This window comes from Aptenodytes forsteri, unplaced genomic scaffold (genome assembly GCF_000699145.1).
Source record: "Aptenodytes forsteri isolate BGI_AS27 unplaced genomic scaffold, ASM69914v1 Scaffold255, whole genome shotgun sequence".
Classification (NCBI taxonomy): Eukaryota; Metazoa; Chordata; class Aves; order Sphenisciformes; family Spheniscidae; genus Aptenodytes; species Aptenodytes forsteri.
The window spans coordinates 9,058,310-9,074,994 of record NW_008794888.1 but is presented as its reverse complement, the minus strand read 5'-3'; the positions used below and the strand labels follow the sequence as shown (position 1 = coordinate 9,074,994).

General features: G+C 39.3%; 1 protein-coding gene across 1 annotated transcript in view; it reads left to right on the top strand.

The window, feature by feature from the left end:
- The window catches only part of CLASP1 (cytoplasmic linker associated protein 1), a 186,045-nt gene that overhangs the window by 90,174 nt on the left and 79,186 nt on the right, over positions 1 to 16,685 (top strand). Inside the window, exons 12-19 of the mRNA XM_009274983.2 lie at positions 666 to 811; positions 1,573 to 1,708; positions 2,444 to 2,514; positions 3,044 to 3,103; positions 3,823 to 3,900; positions 6,083 to 6,250; positions 7,033 to 7,082; positions 8,305 to 8,475. Of these exons, the coding sequence (XP_009273258.1) occupies positions 666 to 811; positions 1,573 to 1,708; positions 2,444 to 2,514; positions 3,044 to 3,103; positions 3,823 to 3,900; positions 6,083 to 6,250; positions 7,033 to 7,082; positions 8,305 to 8,475 (880 nt within the window). The remainder of the gene's footprint in view (positions 1 to 665; positions 812 to 1,572; positions 1,709 to 2,443; positions 2,515 to 3,043; positions 3,104 to 3,822; positions 3,901 to 6,082; positions 6,251 to 7,032; positions 7,083 to 8,304; positions 8,476 to 16,685) is intronic.

Genomic DNA, 16,685 nt, shown 5'->3' with positions numbered 1-16,685 from the left:
TTTTGTTTGCTCTACTGAGTAACAGTGAGCTTAAATCGAGGCACTGTTCAGATGCCTCAGTATACATGAGGGCCTGTGAAAGTGTCCATAGGATGAAATGGTGGTCCCTGTAATAGTAATAGAAAACTTCTCAATTTGATGTGGTCAGGGTTCCACTTCTAGTAGAGCCAGATAATTATTTTAATGAAGTCAATGGACATATTCTAGATATAAGTCAGTATTACTCAGATCTGAGTATGAGCCATGCCCTTCAAGTCCAGTAATCCTTTTAATACAATAGTTAGCTGTGAGAGGACCTGAGCTTTAGAAGGGGTTGTAAATAGGTGGTTTCTAAGGGGAACAGAGGAGAACCTTCAAGATATCTTTTGGCTTAAAGTAATGTTTGGGTTATTAACAATACAGTTCGAGTAGCTGTATGCAACACTTCTGGATTCCTATAACAGTTAGCTAGCATGTTTGTATTATCGTACTTAGTACGTTAACCTAGAAGTTGAATATAAGATCTGAAATAATGAAATCGCTTGGACTTTAAGAACAGAGTTCCTCAATGCATATTGAGGAATGGTTGTACAAGGACCCTGGAAACCAAGTACCAGCCCTGAACATAACTGTCCTCGTGTTTATTGCTCATTAATGGTCACTGCTTTCTTTTACGGTGCTAACAGTTGAAAAAGATTCGCTCCTTACTTTTGGCTGGAGCTGCAGAATATGATAACTTCTTCCAACACTTAAGACTTTTGGATGGAGCATTTAAATTATCCGCTAAAGACCTGCGGTCTCAAGTAGTACGAGAGGCTTGTATCACATTGGGGTAAGTTTACTGTCTAAATGTACTTGAAATGTGATGTAGAAAAAAGGGACAGACACTGGTTTAAACACATCTAGGATGTAACTTGTGCTGCTAGTACTACGTAGTTATAGGTAGAACATGATTTTGCTACTACAGCTGTTTAAAACCATGTCCATGTAGGCCACTGATTGTAGTTGGGCCAAACTGTGTTCTTGAGTTTTAAACAATGCTGATTTGAGATGCTGAATGAATGAGCAAGCCATGCATTCATGCACCAAGTAGGGAAGGATTGAACAATAAAGCTGAAAATATATATGTTTTGTTCTGGTTCGGTTTGAGCTAGGGTTTTTTTTGATGGTTTATCCTTTGTGAAATGCTTCAAGAAAAAGGGCGCTGCAGTGTTTCTAACAGCTTTTTTGAAATTTGTGCATATTAAGGCAAAATAGGTAGTTTCAGAGAAACTGTAATACAAACTAGCAAGTTCAGAAAAATACATTCTTTCAGCATGATCCCATTTGATAATAAATTTTTATCTGTGCTAGTTACTTTATGCTGAACTTACTGTTTCTCAGAGTTCAGATGAATATAGAACACAAGTTTGAAATGAAAGTGAACAAACTTTTTTTTTTTGAAACATGGTGTTCTCTGTCCTTTGGAGTTGGAGAGGAGGTGACAGTTAGGAAGAGTGAGATGTCAGATGTGCTTATGTCAGATGTTCTGTAGAATTCTGACTGGCTTAATCCTCAGCACACTTACCAGCATGACTTCATTCTGTTTTTCAGACATTTGTCATCAGTTCTGGGAAACAAGTTTGACCACGGGGCAGAAGCCATCATGCCAACAATTTTTAATCTAATTCCGAATAGTGCCAAAGTCATGGCCACTTCTGGTGTCGTAGCAGTTAGATTAATTATTCGAGTAAGTATACATCAAAAGAGAACAAAATGTTATCACTTCCAAATAAGGTGGTGTTTCTGAAAAAAATATGAATGTTATTGCAATGAAAATTAGATTAAGTGCCTAATCTACTTTTTTGATTGTGCTGGGCTTAGCTTTCTCAGGTGTCATGCAGCCTTGTGTAGATGATGATAGCTAAGCCCTGCCAAGATAGTAGGAAAAATGTTTCTTTGCAGAGTAATATATTTCCATCCCTCTAAAAGCTGAGAAAACTTTTTTCTTTGAATGAGTTTTAAACCTGCTTTGCAGGACAGACTCATCCTCTTAATTATGCTCTAAAACTCTTCACAGCCAATGCATGTTTCCTAAAATAATTAGGTCACGGAGGTGACTTCTGCCTTAGTGATTCATTGGGGAAGCTGTAGATAGCCTGATATCTCTCAAGTTGTCACCACTGACAGTTTAGATCCTCTTGCAGTGACTTCAGCTCCTTGACTCACTGGATCCTGTCATTATAGAAGAAAATAAAATAACTGTTAAAGATATTTTAACAGATAAAATATAAAATACTTTTAATAATAAAAATATCTGTCCATATCTGTTAGTGTTCCTTTATTTAGCAGTTCTATTTTTAAGAATTGAAGAAAAATAAATATTTACATACTGGGCTCAGGTGGCTGAAGGAGATGGCCTTTCATTGCATGGAACTGTAGTGTAAAGATTTCTTCCTGTTTTTGTTGTTTGTTTTTCTTCTAGCATACGCACATCCCTCGATTAATACCCATCATAACCAGTAATTGTACCTCCAAGTCTGTTGCAGTTAGAAGGTGAGCATTTAGTTTGAATTTGTTCTCTTTTTTTAACCAGTAAATAGGTTCATGTGTACTTTCTGATAACATTCATGCTTACTAAAGAATGCATCTCGTTCTCCCCCACGAGTTGGGATCAAATTCAAAGTCAGCTATCTTATGTAAGCTGCAGTACTGCAGAGAAGAAAAGGCACTTTTTCTCAAAGAAAAATGTTCTTTAATCTTTGTGCTTACATGTCGTTATAATAATGTCACATTATTTTGGCTTCTTTACAGACATGTTGCTGTTCCCCACTACTAGCCCTTATAGTGACACATTTTCTTTGAGCCAGTCAGCAGAAGTAGTGTTCTGTGGTAGTGTCATCTGGAAGTTGGACTGGATGTGCTAATGGTCCTCTCTGCACTTAAAATCGGGGTTGTTACTGAATTCTAATGTCCCAAAAAGCTTCATAACAAAAGGTGGCTGTTGTTCAGAGGCAGGCATGGCAAAGTCGGTGTGCCTCTGTTAACTTAGAGAACTCAGCATTTCTTCTCTTTCTTCTCTCAGGCGATGTTTTGAATTTTTAGACTTGCTGTTGCAGGAGTGGCAAACACACTCCCTAGAAAGGTAAGCTCTGAAAACAAGCGGGTGGGTTCTCTCCTACTTATGTCTCAGGAGGTTAATTCTGGAGAAAGGATAATCTAAGAGGTGAGATTATATCAGGTAGCTCTAGTAGAGATATTTTTTCCACAAAAAAAGCACATACGTATGTGCACACACACCATTCATCCCTGTAGTTCTGGCAGTCAGAGTTTGGTGAGTCTGTCTCTTATGACAGCCCTGGAAAACCTGGCTGAGTGAATCCCTGAACTCAATAGTTTGGTTTTTTCTTTTTTTTTTTTTTTTTTTCCTTTTGCACCCTAAAGTGAGATGATGTGAAGGCTACTACATGTTTATCAGGAGCTTCTGAGGCTTCTACAGTACTTCAAACTAATGAACAGTGAAAGTAATTGAGGGAGAAGAGACTGGGACACAATTTCCTTAGCCCTAGGCTGTGCAAGACTTAAGAGTTAAGAGAGTGTTTTTGCACCCAGGCAGTTTCAATAGTTAACTAAAGACTGACTTATGAAAGATGCTGCTTGCCTTTTCCTAGTCAGCAATGTGGGTGAAATAAAACTGACTTGTAAGAGTAAATAAATAAAGGCTCCAAAGGATGTTACATGGCAGTGGGAAGATGTGATTAAGTCTTTGTTCTTGGAGACCGAGGCAAAATCAAATTAATCATTTGTTTCTAAGCGTGGTGCATCTTTCTGGACTGCTGGATAATGTTTTCCTTTTTATTTCAGACACATATCAGTATTAGCTGAAACGATAAAGAAGGGAATTCACGATGCAGACTCTGAAGCCAGGATAGAGGCAAGAAAGTAAGCGGAAGCTGTGTTGGTGTCTTTTCTTCCTCCCCTTCTTTGACCCTTTTGTTGTGAGTCAATGGTATTGCATGTTGGAGACTGAAGTCCAGACAAGTTACGTTCTCCTGGCAGTTGATGCCAAGTTTCCCTTGGCTTCAATGGGAGTGTGTACTTCAGCAGGAGATGTCATATGAGGTGATTGCATAGGGCTGAGTTACATATGTATCACATCTTCTAATGGTGCTTGTTTCACTTTCTTCTTGTAATATTTTATTGTCTTTTTTTCTGTCTGAGCAGGTAAAATGCTTACCTGAGTTGTTCAAGAGTCTAGAGTCGAACTATTAACCTCGTCTTTCTTTTTGATGTTTGAGTTGCTTGCAGTTAACAGATTTCTTCTGTTTAGTATAAAAATACTATTATTTGTAATTATATTTTTCTTGTCCTTTTTGGCCTGTATGCAGGACTGCGTTATTTGCTACTCTTGAAACAAAAGTCCTTGTGCTAGTACACTGCTAAGTAGTATCCTAAATTAAGGAAATATTTTATGACACTGAAATAATATCTTTGTGTGTATCTATAGGAAACCTTAATATTTGCAATTAATTTTCTTCTGTTGAAGATCTCTTGCATTTCCATTAATGTGTTTGTACTTATGGTAGTATGCTGATATACTAGGATCATGCCCTTCTGAACAGAACACTACAGGAACATTTTTCGTCAGAAAGGATGCTGTAAAACATGAAATCAATGAACAATACATTTTGTTAATCTAAATGCTATGTTATAAGCAGAGGTGTTTCACAGTAGGACTGTTTAAATCCTTTTGAAAGGGAACGTGTCCATTACTGAAAAATACTGTAGGCACTGAGACTTCACAGCAGGTGACTAGTTAAGCTGAATAGACAGCAAGGAGAATGGCATGAGACTTCAGAGAGCATGCTTAATTCTCTCTTGCCATGTTTCTTAATTAACAGTGTGGCTGATTGTAAGGCAAAAATTTGTCCCTTCTAGTGACTTATGGTAGTATGCTGATATACTAGGATCATGCCCTTCTGAACAGAACACTACAGGAACATTTTTCGTCAGAAAGAGGATGCTGTAGAACATGAAATCAATGAACAATACATTTTGTTAATCTAAATGCTATGTTATAAGCAGAGGTGTTTCACAGTAGGACTGTTTAAATCCTTTTGAAAGGGAACGTGTCCATTACTGAAAAATACTGTAGGCACTGAGACTTCACAGCAGGTGACTAGTTAAGCTGAATAGACAGCAAGGAGAATGGCATGAGACTTCAGAGAGCATGCTTAATTCTCTTGCCATGTTTCTTAATTAACAGTGTGGCTGATTGTAAGGCAAAAATTTGTCTCCTTCTAGTGATGTGAGAATGCATGTGACTTCTCTGAGGACTGGCTGTCACACACGAACAATTCTTGATTCATTTGAGCTAACGATCTTACTCTTAAACTGCCCATTAGTTGCCCGCTGAAAAGTGCCGAGAGTCTTTATCTCCTTTGTGACGAGAGTGAATGGTGTTTAGCCATCAGCCAGGAGATTTGGACCAGAGAGGAATTCTTCCCTCATCTTAAAATGGTCTTTTATTTTCAGCATGGCACTGACTGGAAGTCTGTTGGAGCATCTCTTTCCTTTTCCTTTTCATTTCTTCCCAAAAAGACAGTAGACAACCTCAACTCAGTACAGAAGATTTGTCTCTGCAGCATTGTAGAAGAGCTGTTAAACTTAAGAAAACAACACCAGCTGGTGCTTTCCTGAATCAGGCCCATGCATGTGCGTTCTGCTTTTAGCATGTTTTTGAAGTAGCTATTGAGCACCCAGTCCCAAACTAGTATCAGTCTAGTGGGTCTTACCATCTCCCATATACGGTAGACAGCCGGAGGGATGAGGGTTTCTTCTGTAATAAAGCTTTTTTGACTACTTGTGTTTTTACAGCGCACCAAATGGTGTGTTCCTTTCTTCTTATTTTCATTTGGTTTGTCTTCTGTCTGGCTGTTTGAGCAATAAAATGGGTTGAAGAAAGTGGTATGTGTTAAGGGTGTCAGGGGCAGTAGATGGTTGAAATGACTGGGCTAATGAGCCCACTAATGCCAGTAGTGAAAAGGGCTCTGACTGTACCTGTGCTTCACTGCCCCCTAAAACACAACAAGAAAATGTTCACAGTATTGTGCCTTGCTTCCAGGTGTTACTGGGGTTTCCACAGTCACTTCAGCCGAGAGGCAGAGCATTTGTATCACACCTTGGAGTCTTCCTACCAGAAGGCCCTGCAGTCGCACTTGAAGAACTCTGACAGCATTGTGTCCTTGCCCCAGTCGGATCGCTCCTCCTCCAGCTCCCAGGAGAGTCTCAAGTAAGTCCTTTGATGTCACCACCTCTCAACTTAAACAACTACAGATAGCTCCATTGAATTGGGGAGGGAGCCATCACATTGCTTTCTCTCATCTGGTCATCATTTGGCCTCAACACTTGGTTATTCCAAAATTTTTTTAGCTGACATTGTATTAAAATAAAAAGCCAGCGCAAAACCCATTACTGGCTTTAAAAAGAAAAAAATTATCATTATCTTGACTCCATAAATAATTTTCTAGGAAGCTTTTTGTGCTCAGCAGATACTGTTAGTCATTTCTTCCAGGTGTGCTTAAAACAATGCATGGATTGAAATTCTGTGTTTAACATTAATCCTAGAAGTGTAAGTCTGCCTCTTTCCATAGAAGAGGAAAAAAAAGACTAACCTAAATTTGAGTTGTAACTGCAAAATCAGTATGTAACTCTTCTGTTGAATGTATGTATTATAGCTTCTCTTAGAGATACAGTCAACTTAAGATCCAAATGTCTGCAATTTAAGTTAGACCTATATGAAAAATATCCATAACTTATGGGTGCAACATAAGTGTTCTTAAAAATCTCTTCTTGCTCAAATAATGTGCATGCTAATTTTTTTCTTAGTGCTTTTGTAAAGAAATTCATGGTGGTGCTGTGTTTATTCTTAAACAATAAGCTTTGTTAGTCTATTCCTGTATATAAATAACTTACTATTAACTCAATTTGTGTACTTAGGGAACAGAGTAGCACTGTTACTGATGACTATGAAATACCAGTTTTGTTTTAATAAATATTTATATTAACTTCTAGCCGTCCATTATCTGCCAAAAGAAGTCCTACTGGAAGTACTACATCTAGAGGTGAGAACAGGAGCTGAAAAATGCGCTCAGGTGTGGCTGAGGAAGTGTGATGAATTAGAATGAGAATTTCAGACATTATAATATGCAAAGAACAACTTTGATCACTGTTTACTGCTCCTTAAAATGGCAACTTATTATGTAAAATTTTTAATTAGTTTTGGGTTGTACACCACATTCTGTGCATCAAGTGCTGATATAATGATGCTTTTGAAAGTTAGTAAATCTGTTATTGCTTGCACCTGAAGGGAAGGCTAAAAAGCCTTGAAAATTGTAACCACGGTATATTTAGCTGTGCAGTAGCTTGAATAAACTACTGCTGACGCTAAGACATACAGCTACATAGTCTAATGGTGCATTCAGCTTTACAATTTTTTGTCAGTTACTTTCTGTGGTTTCAGCACTTACTGGAGGCATCGTCTGCACACAAGTCCTACAATGTTAAATTCCATCTCATTGCTAATCTGTTTTTACTATTAGATGGAATATTTAGGTGCAGCTTTCCTGTCCTAAGTAAATGCATACAATAATCTAAATAGTAAATTTTAATACAGAATACAACAGACAAAACTTTGTTGGTAGAAGATAAGCTGCCTCCTACACCTGACCAAGATCGGGTTCTGGCTGGTTTGTGTATACACTACACCCTACTGAGCCCTTTGATTCAAGGAGATATTGGTGTGGAACCTACTTGATTTTGCTCACAAACGCATGTTTGCTTGCAGCTGAATAGACAAGCTTCATGCTTAAGAGGGTAAGCATCAACAAGTGATGGGAACAGCAGTCCTCATGAGAAGATGTGGTGTTGGGAAGGAAGTTAGTAGAACCTGGACTGAAAGACCTGCAGGTCTGTTTTGGCCAGCAACTCACAGGCTGGTGATGGGTACTGTGGTTGAACTTTCCCATCTAGGTTCTGTTAGAAATTTCTTTATTGCTGGCCTGGCAGCCTTTTACTTTCCCATCTAGGTTCTGTTAGAAATTTGTTTATGATCTCAGCATTTAGTCTGATAAAGTTCTTAAAGGCAGCATCAGGTTAGCATTGAAATATCTTTGCAGGCAGTGTGGGGAAGCGCACATGGCCCTGATAAAGCATTCTTAGTTGAGGTATTTCAGTGCCAGCAGGGAGCGTTAAAAATACTACATTAAACTGCTTGTCAGGCTCTTTGAAGCACACAGCTCAAAAAATTAATCTTCTTTATTCTGGATCTCCCACTCCCATCTGCAGCATCTACAGTAAGTACAAAATCTGTGTCAACACCAGGATCTCTGCAGCGATCCCGCAGTGACGTCGATGTGAATGCAGCAGCTAGTGCCAAGTCAAAAGTGACGTCTTCTGGAGCATCCACCCCCTTCAGTTCTGCTGCAGCCTTGCCCCCAGGCTCATACGCATCACTAGGTAAATCTACATGATGTTCTACTCTTGCAGTTAGCTTTCTTTACTAGCAGAAAGTGCCTCGTAGTTTTATTTGAATATTAAACTCTAAGTAGAAGAACGTATCTCTGAGATAGTTACCAGCTCTCCAGGATCAGCGTGCAATCTCTTGCCCTTTGGGATTAAGGAAAAAATTTGCGACAGAACTGACTTGAAGCAACTTCTTAGGTTTTGAATTGTTTAACAGTCTGTGTCTCACTCTTCTTGCTGGGGAAAAGCAGATCTTATTCCGATTCTGGGACGTTGTTGACGAAAATACTTACTGCTCATTTCTTTTTGACACTTCTCCCTGTCTCTTTCCCTTCTCTTCCTTCCCTCTTTTCCTGAAACTGGTTTTCCATTAATTGTTTTATGCTTTGAATAGTACATCTTAGTTGAGTTTGATCACTTTGTTTTACAAAAGAGAAAGATGTAGAAGCAAAGAGAAGTTGGCCTTCCCGTTTCACCCCGCAGGATATTAGTATCTGTTCCTTATGCTGCCTCTTACTGGATTATTGCCACATGTCACATATTTTTCTCAAAGCATCGTATATCACTTTCAGGTGCCCCAGGGTTTCTTACAGCAAAGTTTGCATTTGATCTTTCTCTCCTGGAGATGCCGTTGAAGGAGGCATGGAGAAGGAAATGCAAGGTGGTGATTGACACCGTTTTTGCAGAGCTTCAACTCAGTTATGAGCAGACCTGATCATCTGAGCTAGTTTCTCATTCTGCTGGTTTCATGCTAATCTAATTCCAGACTTTTCATTGATTTACCTTTACAACAGGAAGAAAAATCAGAAGTCGGTGATCTTGATTTAAGCTGTGTAGATTGTCTTCACTGAGTCAGTTGAAAAGTTGCTTCTCCTTACTGTGAGGGAATTGGTCTTTAGTCTGATAAAATAGGCTTGGTGAATTATATAGGGGTAGTTTCTATAGATTCCTTTTGTAGACGGGTTTCTTTCGTATCTGAAACAGTTTACCTTGGCTTAAATGTGTTGGTTGTATTTGGTTCAGAAGTTGAATTCTTATTCTGATTTAAATTCTTCATACTTGGTTCAAGATTTAGATACATTGCAGAGACAATGTAACACAATATGAAGTTGATCACATAATAGCGTGCTTTTGAGCTTACATATGCAACCATTTTTCAGTCGCGCTGCGTACTGGCTTCAGTGGCAAAACTGCTTTCAAACAAGCCTATGTCATGAGGAAGAACGGAAGAGGGGGGGAAGTATCTACTAAAGTTGGCTTTGTCCTTGGAGCTGGGAGACTGAATGAAGTGTTAGTCTTGCTCTGAAAACAGACTGTAGGAGAAAAGCAGTAAATGTACTCTTAAGTGATGCAAACGTGGCTGCTCCTAAAGAAGCCTGCTTCCTTTTGAGCTAGTAAGGACGTTTGTCACCTGTGTGTTCCTATGAGAGAAATGGTGAGGCAAACAAAGAAAATGGAGTTTGGCAAAGGTTGGTTATTGCAGGAGGGAAAACCTGCCTGTTCTTCAGATACATCAAGCTTCAATTTGCTGCTCAGTCAAACTCTTTTCATTTCTTTAATTGTATTAATTTTTTTTTGCATATTTCTGTAGCTAATATATAGTGCCCGCTTCTGTTGATGTTACTAATTTTCCCTATTAACCCTTTCCTTATTTTTTTTAATTTGCCTAAAGATGGTACTACCACTAAAACTGAGGGTAAGCAGTCTCTCTGTGTAACTGAGGTGTGTCCACAGTTGTACCACCCTACCTGGTCTCTGTTCTCAAAGTGTTATCTGGTTCTCATCCATGTTCACTGGTGACCTGCATGAAGTGTTGCATGGTTGTCCTGCTCATTTTGATGCCATGGGGTATTCTTCACTTTCTCTTCAAGCTCCTCCCTACTAATAAGCACTAGCCTGCTTTTATGACTTGACTTCTGATCACAAAGCTGTATGTGGGTCTCTGTATTTAAAGCACTGCTTTTGGTTGAAGGTGACCTGCACACAGATGATAAACAAAAGAAAAAAACCCCAAAAAAATCAACACAGGGCTTGCTTGTGTTTTCTTGCTCCATGTTGTGTAAAGGTTTGCTGTGTTTTTCTATCCAAAGCTCAGGTTGCAACTGCCAAATGCTTTCGGGAAGAGACTGGGCAGCGAGAGAATTGAATGAGATGATCACATGGCAGAAAAATGAGGACAGTAAACAATGATCTCTAGGGAAGGAATATTTAGTCAACCTCTTTAAACCTGAGCGCTCTCTTTTTGTTGTTAACTGTCTGAGTGAGATGGCTTACATCTAAGACAGTTGGAGGAAAGGCTTTTTTTCAAGAACACTGAGCCTGCTAGTTTGGGAGGGTTCCCAGTCTGGTTCTCTGGCTCATTGTCAAAACTTGTTCTTTATTTCTCTCAAGCAAAAAAGATCACTGAGAAATCACTTTTTCTGAGGTAGATAGGAGTTGAAAACAAGAATGCCTTCTACACATAATGAAGATACCACACTCCCCAACAAACCTATTTTTTCCTGATGCAAGTCTCTTTTCAAGGGATCTATTACTGTCTTGTGGGACTGTGCTCGTATCCTTGATGGCTGCTTGTATTTGGATGTGGTGTTCTCAGAAGTGCCACTGTGCCATTGTGACATGTGTGGTTTTTTCCTTACTATTATTGATGCATTGAATTATTATTTAGAGGGAAAGGTCTCTACTGTTTTTGGAACTGGTACTTATCTTAGTGTTGAGAGATGAACTGGCTCTGCATCATGGGCAAGTGTTTCTGCATTGTGATCTCTCAGTGATAACGAATATGAAGTTGGCCTAAACACCTGTATTTCTAAATCAATGGCAAGTTAGATGAAAGTTCCAGATTGTTGTAATCCTGAGGGTTTTTTTTTTTTTATTCATTGCTGACCCTTCTTTTTCTCTTCTTCCTTTCCCCCCAGTTCTCAAACCTTTCTGTTTTTGGCCTAACTTTGAAATGTTGAAAGTTTAATGTTAATTTATGAATTACCCTATGCAGGTCTCAACCTTCTCCTAGGCTGTAATAATATTTGTGGATGTCTGTTCCAACAGCTGTCCTCTGGAATACCTTTATTTTTAGTTTATTAAATGCTTTATTGTCATCATGCAAAAGGGTGGGTTTTTTTGTTTGAGTAGTGGGTTTTTTGGTGCTTTATTGTCATCATGCAAAAGGGTGGGGTTTTTTGTTTTTTTTTTTTTCCAATTCAGCTACATTGGAAGTAGATTGGATTTGGTAAAAGTCTGTAATGGAAACCAGCAGGTTGCCTGGGGGGTAAAGATTGTGAGATGCGGGGTTTGCCATCCCCCTTGTGTTAAATACCAGATCTCATATCTTCCTTTTGCTGTAGGATTCTCTTTCCTGGGGGGAGTGAGGATCAGGGAGGATTATAACAATGTGGCACGCTACAGCCACAGCACTTGAAGGATGAGTTTAATCACTGTTTGAAACTCTTCATCTTTATTTTCTGTTTTTGAGACAGTTAAGGGAAAACCAGCCTTTGTTCAGGATTCAGTGTGTTCTACAGATGAGGGCTGAGAAAAGGTCTTCTGCCAACTCTCTGATCTTGCAGAGCTTGCCAGGAACTACAGGGAAGGCAAAATTCTATATTCTTGACATAAATGTAAAAGTTAAGGGGGTGGGGGAAGAGAAAACCATCCCCTTGCTCTGGAAATACCTGTGTGTGCAAGAGGCACTCTTTGAACATAAAGCAGAAATTCCATCCGCACCCGTGCCCCTGGTTTGGTGTTTTTTTGTGGGGTGTGAGGTTTTTTTGTGCAGGTCACCAGAAAGTAATTTAAGAGCGAATCAGTGTGGTGTTTTTTTGTGTGGTTCAGCTTGACATTAAATCTGCAGTCTGGTTCCCATCATGGCTTTCTGTAGCTACAGTGTAGAAGTTCTGCACCTTCCCCTCAGCCGGGAGCCAGCATTGTGCGAACTTGGCAGTTCCCGTCTGCTTTGCCCTCAGTTCTCCTCAGTGTTTTGTTTTTGAGCCAGACATCTCAAAACAGGAGCAAGACAGAGTGGTTTATGCCAGTGGCAGGAATACAAGTTAAGAGCTGAGTATCAGTCCTTTGGTTTTTAGTGTCATCCCAATTGACAAATGTTGTTGAAATGCACTTCCTTATGGAAAGGTAGTGTGAGTCTATATACCACTTAAATCTGTGCAGGTCTTCTGCTGTCTCTGTGCTGTGAGGCTGTGTCTTCATGCAGTGCACAGTTATGTCTTGATTGCCCAGACCCTTCATGTATGGGTATCTCTTGAACTTCATTAAGAGCTTTGCAGGCAGAAAGCTTATAAGATCTAAACCTTTATAATCTTGATCAGGACTTCACAGCTAGTGCTATGCAAGTAGCAGTTGTGCCCTAATCCATGTTTGTTATACCTGATTGGAAGGAAACCTCAGAAAAGTTTCTGCTTGTTTTATCATGAAACGGCTTTTCAAGGAGTATTTAAAAAAGGTGCATAATGCTGACTTTTAGTGTAGAATAATGGTTCAGAGTGTTTCTGTTATCTGGCTGCCTTTTTTCAAAGTGAGCATAAAGACAAGCCCTTCAGACCAGCCTTTCCCAAAAGGGGGAAGCATAAATGCTGGTCTGTCCCGAAACTGGCAAGTTTAAAACAAAATCAGCAGTTTCCAGAGTCAGTGGCACAATTTTTAATATTTTTTATTTTTCACCAGAAAGGAAATAAGATCTGGTTTATTATAGTTTTCAGATAGCAGACCACTCTTTTTGAGCCTAAGTTCAGCTGGACATCATGAGCCTTACCAAAGGCTTTGGGAGTACCAAAAGGTTTATGAAGTCACCATTGCTGTTTTCTTCTCTGCCTTAAAGCTCTTCCTTGACCTCAAGGACAAGGAATGATTCAAAAGTTTGACTGAGCATGGTACCTTAAATGGAAATGCTCAGGTAGTAGGTTTCTTTGTTCTCTTGGTCCATCCCTTTGCAAGTGCTGACTTGATTTGCCTGTGGGTGTAGGGCAAAGTAGCGCCACTATTGTTCCCTCAGCCCTCTGCTTCAGAGGGAGTTCTTGTGCAAAACCCAGAGGCATCATATGCTGATGGTTTCCAGTAAGGGTCGAGTGATTCTTGGGGAAAATTATGGTGCAGAATCAGGTCTTACACTAGTATAATGTTGGACATGTGCTAAATATGCATGGAAACCATACCATGCTCATTGTAAGAAGCTGTTTACAGATTTGTATCTAAAGAATGTTTTTAATTGATGTGTGCATGTCTCGCAGATGTCCATGTGTCATTTAGCAGTGACACAGCTAGGGGGGTTCTAGAGGCTCTCTCAGGAATGTTTTTCTCCAAGCAGGGGAAAAACACAGTGCTGAGTAACCTAAATGCATTAACCTGATCCATGGAGAGACCATTACCATCCCAGTGCTTCCATATGCAACTTTTGTGGTTGTAGGTATCATTATTCACAGCATGGAGCTGATTAAACTCAGTTGTGGAGATGTTATAGACCATTTCTAGACTATTTGAAAGGCATTTTCTTCAGTGTAATACACAGGCTGGGTCTCACAAAGCCTATGTCTGTTCAGAGCACTGGGGATGGAGATATGCAGTATCCTCCCAGAGGAACTCAGAACAACGCTGCCGGATGAAGCCTCTTGTAACGCAAAAACATTATCACAGAATCTTCCTTTTCTTGTTCCTTTAAAAAAAAAAAACAACCAAACCAACCAAGAAACCAAACCCAACTTTCCTGGGTTTAGACATATGTTAGACATTTCAAGGTTGATTCTGATCCATTGATTGTTGTAAAAACTGACTAACTTGAAAAAATAAAACCAAAACCCCCACAAGTGGTTTCTTAACACAAAGCATTTATATGGAGTCTTTCAAAATACTTTCTGTACCAACAGCGGTGTCACATGTCAAATTTAGATCAAGGGCTTTTTTATGGAAATACTTTTATGGTTTTTGGAAACTAGTTGGGGCGGTCTTTATCTGTTCCTTTGCTGTGCCGCTGTTGTCAGGATGCAGTAATTCTTTTAAGAGGAGGAGAAAAATAATGGTTATGAAATATGAATTGCTACATCTGCAGTTTGAGCTAGATATGGAAACAAACCCACTTGAAAGCAAAGAAGTTTTGGGAGGGGAGGTGTTTGCTTGAGTTTAACAACAACAAAAAAGTCTGAATAACTTGATATGTTTATTTACGGTCTTGCTTGAAATTAGTTTTTCTGTCTGGGGTAGGATCATAAGCTATGTGCAAATAACTCTTGGATGAGAATGCAGACTCCTGTTTGCAGATGAAATCCTTAAGGGAATGTAGTAGAGATGTTTGTATTGTATAGATGAACTTCTATATATACATGCTGTATATAATAGATATATTGGTATAACATATATTAAAAACCTTGAGATTTTCAAGCCAGACAAATATTGATTCATCTTACGTTACAATAAAGCAAATAAGTTTTGGATATCATAAGACTAATTTAGAAGTTGTGCATGTGTGTGAAGATCAGTTAACATAAGAAACATCCCAGATCCCTCTCCTGGTTTTCTATCTCATACAGATTTGCCTAAAGCAATTTTGAGTTCCAATTGGTCATTTTTTGTTCTACAGCTAAAAACTGTACTTGGATAGGAAAAACCTAGAATCTTAACTCTTTTCTTGAAGAGTAGCTTTGAGTCACTTATTTTGAACCATTTGTATGCTGCAAGTAAGATTAATGTATGAAAAAACAAATACATAGTTTTTAAAGTTCAGAAAATAAAACTTTGGAAAGTATATTAACAATTCATGCTTCAAGGAATACATATAACTGATATCAGATGGCACTTTTTCCTTGTAGCTGTGTGAAGAATTTGACCTTGAATTTGTGAGGCATTTTTTTCCCCTCATGTTTTACTTTGTCCCATGGACTTCAAAAAATAAAGTACTCCTAGGGTGAGCTGTTACTGTGCTATCGCAGTATTCGTACCATTACATCATTTTTGTGTCACAAATTTCTAGTTTCTGCTATTCCTGTTATCATTTGCACAATGCAAGTCCAGTGCAGTGTTAGTTCAAATGCCTGTCAGCCTTTTTAGAAGGATGAGAAAACCAGTATCAGTGTTGGGACTGTTCCTTCTGTGCAAGAGCAACTCTTCATCCCACATTGTTCTTCCTGACACCTGTTAAGCCAAAATCAGTGTGCAGATCTACCAGTCCAAAAGGAAGCAGAATTTTGTTCCTGGGCATTCATTCATTCAGAAACTGCTGAAGTTGGTAGGAGTCTGTCCACTGACTCTCAGGGGTTTCAAAATAGGACTGAGTTCTCTATTTCTAATCCTGCTGATAATCATGTTAATTAAGTTTGACCCTTTGGTTCATTTTTCTTAAAGCCCCAAAAATTGGTGTCAGAAGCTAATCTTGGGTTTCTCTTTATGTATTATTTTAGGCTTTGTATTTCCTAAGGTGGGAGAGTCACTTATTACATATTGTCCCAGTGTTCTCCTTGTTCTTACTCACCTGCTGATACAGAGAGAAAAAAAAAGATTTTGTAGGTGGAGGAAGAACAGAAAATTTTGAGGATCTTAAGAGTGGCCTGCGCATAAGAGAAGACATCAGTCCCTTCTCATTCATTCTTGGGCCATACATGTCACTAAGCGTGTTTTCCAATACTGTCTGTTACTGTGTGTAATGTTGAATTTCAGCTTGAGTTACCCCCCAGGACGTTCTGCAATGCCAAGGCTTTCTGTTGGCATTCTGGAAGGATCTAAGTTAATTCCATTACTGGTTCCTAAGACTGGTCAGGTTTAACTTCTTGTCTTACTGTTTTGTACTCCTGCTGCCACCAGTGATGCTCTCCTGATGTGAGAAATGAAAGGAAGCCTTGAGGCTTCTGACAAGAGCGTGAGGTCCTTCTGCCTCCCTTCCCCACTGTTGTGGTTTAACCTGTCAGGCAGCTAAACACCACACAGTTGTATGCTCACTCCCCCTCCCCAGTGCGATGGGGGAGAGAATTGGGGGGGGAAAAAAAGTATAATTTGTGGGTTGAGATAAAGACAGTTTAATAGGACAGAAAAGGAAGTGAAAATAGTAATAATAGAATATACAAAAGAAGTGATGCACAATGCAGTTGTTAACCACCCACCGACCGATGCCCAGCCAGTCCCCGAGCAGTGGCCCCCCCGGCCAGCTTTCCCCCAGTTTCCGTACTGAGCATGACATTACATGGTATGGAATGTCCCTTTGGCCAGTT